The sequence below is a fragment of the Symsagittifera roscoffensis genome, chromosome 6 (genome assembly GCF_963678635.1).
Source record: "Symsagittifera roscoffensis chromosome 6, txSymRosc1.1, whole genome shotgun sequence".
In the NCBI taxonomy this organism is placed as follows: Eukaryota; Metazoa; Xenacoelomorpha; order Acoela; family Convolutidae; genus Symsagittifera; species Symsagittifera roscoffensis.
The window spans coordinates 51,507,004-51,517,128 of NC_087067.1; the positions used below are offsets into that span (position 1 = coordinate 51,507,004).

Here is a 10,125-nt window from a genome sequence, read left to right on the forward strand (position 1 = left end):
AATAGCGTGTGGGTGAATTATTTGGAAAAATATACCTTTTTTGACTATTTATCGATTTTTTTAAAACCAAATACTTCTCATTTCTCAAAGAAAAGGCAGTAGACAGAACATGCAGGGCTTCGTCCTCATACGAGGTGTACTGTTTGCATTTTTATCAATTCTTAGCAAAACACATCAAACCTGCAGTTTAACAAGGCCAAGTTCAAACCGGTATCTTAACCAACAACTGCATTTGAGATCAATAGGTTTCAGAAACTTGCGCGAAAACTTTATATTTGCAAAGTCTCAACAGTTTATACGTGTATATCTAATTTGAGCAAAATCTAACGCGCCTTTAGAATCTAGGAGGATCAAAAGTGTTGACCGAAAAAATATCGACAAAAACCGAATGTTTTTTTTTACATTTCTCACTGTACAAATGAAAACATTAACTTCAACTAATTTGGAACCAGTTTGAAGCTAGTTATTTTTATTTTATACTTTACAAGTACTTCACTGTAAAATATTAATTTTAACCAATCATGATCCATGACTAAAACTTACTTTAAATTAGTAAAACTGAAGCCCCAGTGGTTCAGAGAACTTAGAATAAAAGATTGATATCAGTTGCATGTCTTTTCTCCTCTAACTTTGCTAAAAACCAGTATAGTTTTAGATCTATTGAGACTAGGAGATATAAGAGTAAGATTAAGATTGGTATTAGACTAAGAAGTTGCACGAATCTATCCGGCCGAAAATAGATAGCGTGACAAACAGACGGTGTACCCTACCCGAAATTGCTCTACGAGAAGGCTACCCCGGACCTAAACTCAAGTTTTTAAGCAGAGGCACAACAGCGGTTTTCCATGATGAGCTGAACAACTCGTATGTTGGTCCTTTCCCTCGAGGTCCTAATCTTAATCATTAAAGCACCAATAGTGAGGCACTCTCTCAAAACGCCAATTCTAAGTATTAATATTTTCCTTTATAAAATCAAAAACTCCAAAATTTTTCTTAATGAAATCAAGCGAAAACTCCAAAAATAAATTTCAAAGTCGGTTCGTTAGCTCTTGGGTTTCAGATGCGAGCTCCCACTTTTACTACTAGAATCGCTCATATCTTTTTCATTTGCAGTGGAAAAACTGGTCCCTGTGTCGGACCCACTGCTACCTCCAGTGGTCTCTGTTTCGATCCCCCCACTCTCGGTCTCTCCTCCTACGTCTGTAGTAGCAGCGGCTGATGTTGTCTCCTGGCCTAATGATTTCGAGACTTCGTCGCTCGAGCTGACCTAAAGAAATCAAAATAATTAGCCAATATAAAGAAATAGCCGCTCATCCCATGCAGCTGGATACCATTTAATTTTTACGGTCGAAGTTTTACTGGCATCTTGATCTTTAGTTTATTGTTGTATTGAAATTGGTATATGTGCGCCAAAAATAAGGGATATGTCATGTTTGATTCATCTTTTTTTTAAAGAAGAATATAAAATGAACTTTCTGGTTACCTCTGTGATGACAGTGTTAGCGAGGTCTGAGTTCACTTTGCGACTGGAAGTCTTGCCAGATTGAATGGAAGGCGGGAGCGAGGAGGCAACATCTTCCGTCCATTCTGCCCCCTGGGGTCCAGACATCGACTCCTCGTCTTCAACTTCCACTTCATCAATAGACTCTTGGCTCTGAGTTCTCCTTCCAGTCGATTCCAGTCTTCCGCGACTAGGTGCTGTAGTGGACTGTATATCAATTCTGGGAGTCGGGGTTCCAGGTCTAGAGGACAATAAACTCTCCTGAGATCTTTGAGATTTCTGGTCAGCGAAAGAGTTCCGAGGAGTTATTGGATACTCCTCATTAACAGGTCTAACAACACTCGTTTTAACTGTTTTTGGGCTCTTTAAAGGGTTGGGACTCATTGCAAGGTTGGAACTTCTAGGAGTTTTTGGACCTTTGGTAGCTTTTGGCGACGTTGCAGTCTTAACTTGTAGAGTGTTATAGTCGCTGTCGTTGGAATCTGCATGCGACAAATCAGCAATGTTGCTTATCCGATCGGATGACGTAGGACTGAATGGTTTAGTGTAAACTGTAGTCTTGGTTCGGTTTGAGCGACCAGAAGGTATGCTGTCAACAGCTGTGTTACTGAAGGCGCCACTCGTTTCAAAACTCACTTGACTTTGCTTTCCTTCCGAAGACTTTTCCTCGGGTACTCGAATATAATAATAACTATTGTAATTTGAATCCGCTTTAGTGTCATTCGGTGAACTTTTGATCCTTTGACCTTGCGCCAGCTCCTGATAATCGGTGTCGATATCATTGCGCAATGTTATGGATCCATCGCCGCTAGGCTCTTCGTCAAAAGCAACAGTTCTCACTATATTGGTTGAATCTTTTTCAGAGTTTGTTTTTGTTAATTGGTCGTTTTTTAGTTCCAATGAACTATTTTTTGAGCTGTTATTCACTTTAGGATTGCTGATTGATCGGGTCATAGTTTGGACAGCACTGGCACTCGGGGCGAAAGACGACGAGTCATTAGTCGCTGCCGATTCGGTTTTCTTCCTACTTCGCGACTCCGTTTCGAGTTCGTTTCGAGTTCCGAGGCTTAATTTAGTTCTGTCTTTGGAGGATTGACTTTTTCTAGAACCTCCGAATGAAGGCGTTTTAGTCTGAAGAACGGAACTGGATCTCGAATGTGACCTGAAATCGCTATTTGAGTTTCTGCCAGTGTAGTCCGGACTTTTCCCTTCATTTCGGCCGAGCTCTTTTTGCTGTTTTCGTCTCGTATACTCAGAGTACAGCCTGTTGCTTTGATTCGCCTGGCTTACCTCTGTCATATGTTCAGTTAAGGACATTGTTCTTTGTGATGCTTTTGACCCCGACTGAACTTTTGACCTTGACTCCGCCGTAGAGGGAACTGTCTGCAATTCGGTTTTGTTGTTCTTTTCGCTGCTCCAGACGTCACGTGATTCTGTCGGCAGAAAGTCGTGATCCTCCTCGCTGTCGCCGTAATCGGACACTCTTTCCATAGGAGTCATCGCGTCTCGTTCCGCGACACTCTCAGTCGTGCTCAAACTCGTTTCGGGTTTCGCTGTCTTGAAATCGGTTATGGTTGATTCGGGGGTCTGGCTAGTACTTGCTAGCCATGAGTACGTGTTATCACTACTGTTTTTCCCGTCGGATACAGTTTCATGCATCGGCGTTATCGCACTTCGGCTAGCTAAACTCTCGTGTAAAGTTATGTCACCGCCACTGCCATAGTACTCGTCGTTCATATCGGCTCCGATTGGCTCACTCACAGTTCCATAACTCGACTCGTGAGCTCGTGAGTTTCTCTCGGAGTGGACATCTAAGCGGTCAATTTCTATCTCTCGGTAAGGCGAATTACTCACAACGTCTTCGTGACCTCTAGCCGAATGCGAGTAGGTGTCAAAACTGTTCACTGATGCGGGACGACTTCCACCCTCTGACCTAGATATGGATTGCACGGCTGGTGTTCCAGCCAAAAATGATCTCTCATTTTCATCGTCGACAAAGTTTTGGCCTGCTTCTCTCTTGCTGATTTCCGAATTCGGTTTGTTTTTGTTCCTTGAATTTTGAGAAGATTTAACAATAGATCTCGTTACACTGACACCAGATGGACCATCACTTTTTGTTTTCATATTTTGACTGGTCTCTGCAACTGGACTACTCCGGGTCAAGTTAGTTCTAACACTTTTTTCCATGGGCAAGTAATTTTTTTCATTAGACGACAATGTACAAACTGCAGAACGACTGGAAAGACTACCAAGATGTTCATTTGGTTGTTGATGCTTGACTTTAACTGTGGCGCTTATCGCTTTGCTGCTTGCTTCAACATAAGATATCGTTTGCATCGCTGATCGACTCGCAACAGTTCCAAGCTGGCTTGTCTGATCTATGGTACCTACTGGGTCTTGTTGGTCGGTCCTTGTTTTGACGCTTGAATCCATTGGTTTGCTGCTTATGTCATATGAAGATACCGTACGCATTGCTGAGCGACTCGCAGTAGTGTCAAGTTGACTTGTCTGTTCTGTGTTACCTGCTGGGTCTTGTTGGTCAGTCCTTGATTTGACGCTTGAATCCATTGGTTTGCTGCTTATGTCATATGTAGATACCGTACGCATTGCTGAGCGACTCGCAGTAGTGTCAAGTTGACTTGTCTGTTCTACGTTACCTGCTGGGTCTTGTCGGTCGGTCCTTGATTTGACGCTCATATCCATTAGCTTGCTACTTTTGTCATTTGTAGCTAGTGTATGGATTGCTGAGCGACTCGCAGTAGTGTCAAGTTGACTTGTCTGTTCTGCGTTACCTACTGAGTCTTGTTGATTGGTTCCTAATTTGACGCTCGTATCCGTTGGTTTGCTGCTCGCATCATATGTAGATACCGTACGTAATGCTGAGCGGCTCGCAATACTGCCAAGTTGACTTGTCTGGCCTGTTGTAACTGTTGGGCCTTGTTGGTTGGTCCTTGATTTGACGCTCGTATCCGTTGGTTTGCTGCTTCCATCATATGTTGATACCGTAAGTAATGCTGAGCGACTCGCAGTACTGCCAAGTTGACTTGTCTGGTCTGCTGTAACTGTTGGGTTTTGTTGGTTGGTCCTTGATTTGACGCTCGTATCCGTTGGTTTGCTGCTTCCATCATATGTAGATACCGTACGTAATGCTGAGCGGCTCGCGGTACTGCCAAGTTGACTTGCCTGGTATGCTGTAACTGTTGGGTTTTGTTGGTTGGTCCTTGATTTGACGCTCGTATCCGTTGGTTTGCTGCTTCCATCATATGTAGATACCGTACGTAATGCTGAGCGGCTCGCGGTACTGCCAAGTTGACTTGTCTGTTCTGCTGTATTTGTTGGATCTTGTTCTTCGGTCCTTGATTTGACGCTCGTATCCTTTGGCGTGCTACTTTTGTCATCTGTAGCTAGTGTATGGATTGCTGAGCGACTCGCAGTAGTGTCAAGTTGACTTGTCTGTTCTACGTTATCTACTGGGTCTTGTTGGTCGGTCCTTGATTGGACGCTTGTATCCATTAGCTTGCTACTTTTGTCATTTGTAGCTAGTGTATGGATTGCTGAGCGACTCGCAGTAGTGTCAAGTTGACTTGTCTGTTCTACGTTACCTACTGAGTCTTGTTGATTGGTTCCTAATTTGACGATCGTATCCGTTGGTTTGCTGCTCGCATCATATGTAGAAACCGTACGTAATGCTGAGCGGCTCGCAATACTGCCAAGTTGACTTGTCTGGCCTGTTGTAACTGTTGGACCTTGTTGGTTGGTCCTTGATTTGACGCTCGTATCCGTTGGTTTGATGCTTCCATCATATGTTGATACCGTACGCAACGCTGAGCGACTCGCAGTACTGCCAAGTTGACTTGTCTGGTCTGCTGTAACTGTTGGGTTTTGTTGGTTGGTCCTTGATTTGACGCTCGTATCCGTTGGTTTGCTGCTTCCATCATATGTAGATACCGTACGTAATGCTGAGCGGCTCGCGGTACTGCCAAGTTGACTTGTCTGTTCTGCTGTATTTGTTGGATCTTGTTCTTCGGTCCTTGATTTGACGCTCGTATCCTTTGGCGTGCTACTTTTGTCATCTGTAGCTAGTGTATGGATTGCTGAGCGACTCGCAGTAGTGTCAAGTTGACTTGTCTGTTCTACGTTACCTACTGGGTCTTGTTGGTCGGTCCTTGATTTGACGCTTGTATCCATTAGCTTGCTACTTTTGTCATTTGTAGCTAGTGTATGGATTGCTGAGCGACTCGCAGTAGTGTCAAGTTGACTTGTCTGTTCTACGTTACCTACTGGGTCTTGTTGGTCGGTCCTTGACTTGACGCTTGTGTCCGTTGGGTTGCTGCTGTTGTCATATGTAGATACAGTACGTAATGCTGAGCGACTCGCAGTACTTTGAACTGCTGATCTACTTTTCAGACTGTAGCTGGTACTCTTTATATCTAACAACGATTCCCGCGATTGTGTCTGATGACTACCAGTTCGGGAACTCGTTTTTCCTACTGTCGCTTTTTTGTTTTGTCCTTCCGAAAAATCTGCCGTTTCAATAATGGATCCGTTTTCTTTTGTTTTGAAAGACTGATTTTCTTTTTGGCCTTCTAATTTATAGTTTTTATCTTCCAATTTTTTGGTGAAACCGTTCTGGTTCTTTCTTACAACCAAAGAGTTTGTTGATTTCAGCTCAGTATTTTTGGACCGAACAGCGCTAACGCTTTTATCTTCGTTGTCAAAGTTGTCATTTTGATGCATCGCATTTTGGCTCATTTGGTTTCTTGAAGTGGCGTACTCGGATTTGCCAGTTGCAGTATCTAGCCAGCTCTCGGACTGGTCTTGACTCTGATCTGAGCTTCTGTGACTTTCAGTCATGAAACTTCTATCACTGTTCTTCATATCATCAAGAGTTTTCACGTACTTCCTCGATGCGGGTAGTTTTATTTTGTCTCCTGTTTCTGTGTCTAGCCAGCTTTCGGAGGTTTGGCTTTTGTGACCACTCGCCTCACGTTTAAGCTCCATTTCGGAGGAGATCACTTTTGGTTCGGCCGAAACTTTTGTCGAAACAATTGCTTCACTTTCGCTGCTTAAAGTCAAACTGATAGGCTTCAATTTACCAGCTTTGTCATCAGTAAAAAAATCGGTAGATTCTTTTCCTTTCGTTGCTGTAAGATTTTCATAAGCGGTCTGATTTTTGTCAAGATTTCCTTCCGATATTACTGAATTAGTCTCCACCGTTGCGACTTTATTGTCAGAGTGTATCGGACTTTCGATTTGGACTTTGAGTACTCGGTTGTCTAGTTCATATTTTTCTTCGTCGGTTAAAACTTTCGATCGTTCGTTTCGCGACATACCAGACAAGTTGGCGTGATCATGCTTTCCAATGAATGAATACTCGTACTCAAGAGATCCCGACGACTTTCGTCTCAAGTACCGTTTCTCGCCCGAATCTTCATGTATGCTTCGCATTACGGGTTCCGACTGCCGATTGCTTTCGGACTCGTAAGTTTTCAACTCGGCTTTCCGAACCTCACCCGTTGTCGAGGCATTTATTGGGCTAATTGCACTTGCTGTTATAGTTAGAGATTCAGGTACTGAGCTTGTTTCATCTGCGTTGGTTCGGATATTCATTGATGATTTCAAACTGGGAGCTGGAGTACTTTGTTTCGATTTGCTTCCAGTTCGTACTCTTTTCAGATGAGCAGTTCGAATGCTGGCACTATCGCTGGCCTTTGTTGTTAGAGGTTCCTTGACAAATGTCGTGGTTCCATCTGATAATCCTTCTTTAGAGTTGAGATCCTGTTGCTGCTGCAGTTCTGAAACTTGAGTTCTGTTACTTGGGGATGCTACTAAAGCTGCACTCTCTTTGTTATCCATTTTTTCTGGGGGAACATTTTGGTCAGCTAAAATATCTTCTTGATTTTCTTCATTTACAGGTTTAGTTATGCTTTTATTAGAGCCAACGTTTCGGACGTTTGTGTACTTTTTGCTCTTTGAACTCGATGAGACGTCGTAATAAGGAAGCGTGCGTTGCCTCTGCCCTTTGTCGTCACGAGAGATCTCCGAAGGCGAACGAGTGTCGCTCACGAGAGTTTTGTCGGCAAAATCGGGCGTCGTAGAGGAGGGATCCGAAAGGTCGCTCAGCGATTCAGGAGTAATCGTTCCCCCTACTGAAGAGTCTGGTCCTTTCCTTATTTGGGCATTTTCTAATCCTGACCTGATACTCCTAGAATCTTTCGACGTATTTTGAGACGCTACGAAATTCTGATTTGAAGCACTATTGTCTTCACTAAGTTGATCAAACTGTTGGTTGGTAAAAACTGACCCACCCGAAGACATGTTCGGATCAGACGAGTTGTTTTCAGCTCGGGGACTTGACGAGCGTATTTGTTTAACACGTTCCATTTGAACTGTTTCTTCTTCCGGGACGGTTTGACCAAACGCAGGTGGATGAGTTTGACCTTGGGCAAGATTTTCACTCCCAGGTACTAATTTCTGGGGTTCTTGGATTTCTGGACTCTTCGATTCTTGTACTGATTCATCGTTTTGGATCTCGACTGGCGTCGGCAGCTCGTGAACTTTTTCCTGTTTCTCAGGAACTGTACTCAAATCGTTACTGCTTTTGGTCTCAGGGCTAAGCGAAGCTGTCTGACTGTTCATTGGCGGCTGGGCAGATGATATCACGTGATCGGTTTCGTCAAGTATAAATGCCGAAGAACTGTACTTACTTCCTAAAGATGTGGTCCCTATACTGGTTGAACTATGCGTTTCTGAAGTAGTCGCGCTACCAGTGGTCGTAGTTCCCCCTGTTGTAACATCAGTTACTGTTACACTTATCTTTTCATCTTTCTGTTGCTCTTCCTTTGGTGGCTCTTCAACTTTAGCTGGAGTTTTTGCTTGAATCACTGGCGCTTGATTCGGTTTTTCTTCAATTTTTCGTCCAAGCTGTTCAATCAATCTGCCTACAGTATCCTTGGACTCGTGGGTGGCTGTGTCGTTAGTAGTCGGCGACTGGTCGCTTGTAGTGTTTGCCGACGATGTTGCAACATCACTCGGGTCCGAATTTCCTGAGCCTGAAGTCAAACTCTGACTCTGACTCTGACTCTGGCTCGTATTCGAATTATTAATAGCTGTTAAACCCAATTTTTCTTCATCTGTGCTGTAAGCAGACTCTAAGGTTCTTAGGGAAAACGACCCCGTTCCAGCAGGTGTTGTGTCGCGATCAAACGAATTGTTTTCGGTAACACGAATCGGAAGAGGGAGCACGTCTTTTGAAACTTCGGCTTTCTGATCTGTTAAAGTTTGGCTACCTTCGTCGTCGCTGATTTCCAGACCAGACTGATCACTTGCACCTTCAGCAGGACTAGGACTGTTGGTGTCACCGTCAGCTGTGAAGTGCGATGTAGTGTTTGAACTCTGAGAGGGTAGACTTCCTTTTCGACTTTGAGGCCCTTTGTCGTTCTCGACCAGCACTGGACTGGCGCCGTCGCCAGGCTGGGATCGGACATCCGAAGCTGCCTCGCAAGCAATAATTTGATCATTATCTTCAACTGGCTGTGACGACAGTGATTTTGTCAGTGGCTTTATTTCGTTTTGTTTGTACTCAGACTCAGATAGTCTTTGGTTTTCCATTTGAGTAGTTCGTGATAGTTCGTCTGGGGTTTTGGGTCTAAGGTGATTCGGAGCTAGTTTCTGGTAGTCGTCCGAATAGAGTCTGTATGCTGACTCAAAAGGCTCGAAAGGCACTGGGGTTCCGTTCTGAAATGAACAAAAAATCATGAAGAGCATCGAAATTGATAAAAGTTTAATCATGTGACCCTATTTCGTTTTGATAAAGGATTTTGTCAGGGTGTCTGGAGTTCATATAGCTTAAAATCAATCCGGCATAAAACGTTTAAGCTGGAGTTCTTTCAAGCTGATTGAACAACAAGCACTCCAACTCAATCCTTTATCGAGAGGAAATCGGCTTACATCCCGTATGATTATTATATGCATCAGTTTTTCTGAAACAGAAAAAGCAATTTTTGAAGCAATTTTAAGCAATTTGTAAACTTTTGAGCCTTATATGGGCGCGGCTGATACAACTTTTTTCCTATTAGCTCGCAGTAACTACTTTAGGCTCATCAGCCTTCAGAAAAATAATCTTTTTTTGGCCCAAACACAGTGCAAACCTGCGTTTCTGTACGACCGATTGTGGTTTTTGTTTAGAAACATTCGTCCGAAATTTTCAGAGAGTCTGAATGGCATCAATTTTCTGACAAAAAAAAACATATTTTGCCAAGTATAAAGAATAAGACGTATTTAAAAAAGATTTTTTTTTTGTAAGAAAAAATCTGTTTCCTGAAAAATGTCATTTTAACGGAAAGATCAGGCCACAAGAATAGAATCACAATCCAGCCAGCCCGCACTAAGTTCAACTGGATAATAATTATAATTATTTTTATAACAACTTCCACGAAATCCTAAAATAATCAATAAAAATGTATTTGAGTTCAATTATAAAGTTTAAAAATGACACTATGTTTCAACTTCTTTAACTTCTTTTTTTTAAATTTTCGTAAAATTTTTTTTCAGAATTGCTTTATTTCTCTTCAGAAGTATTAATATGAATTTTCATCCTCTTTAAATCTACCGATTCTTTCTAT

The 10,125-nt window shown here is 42.7% G+C and overlaps 1 protein-coding gene across 1 annotated transcript in view; it reads right to left on the reverse strand.

The window, feature by feature from the left end:
- Positions 1–1,042: 1,042 nt before the first annotated feature.
- Positions 1,043–10,125, reverse strand: part of LOC134848800 (uncharacterized) — a 10,998-nt gene continuing 1,915 nt past the window's right edge. The window contains exons 2-3 of the mRNA XM_063866311.1: positions 1,484–9,238; positions 1,043–1,267 (exon numbers count right to left, since the gene is read on the reverse strand). Of these exons, the coding sequence (XP_063722381.1) occupies positions 1,043–1,267; positions 1,484–9,238 (7,980 nt within the window). The remainder of the gene's footprint in view (positions 1,268–1,483; positions 9,239–10,125) is intronic.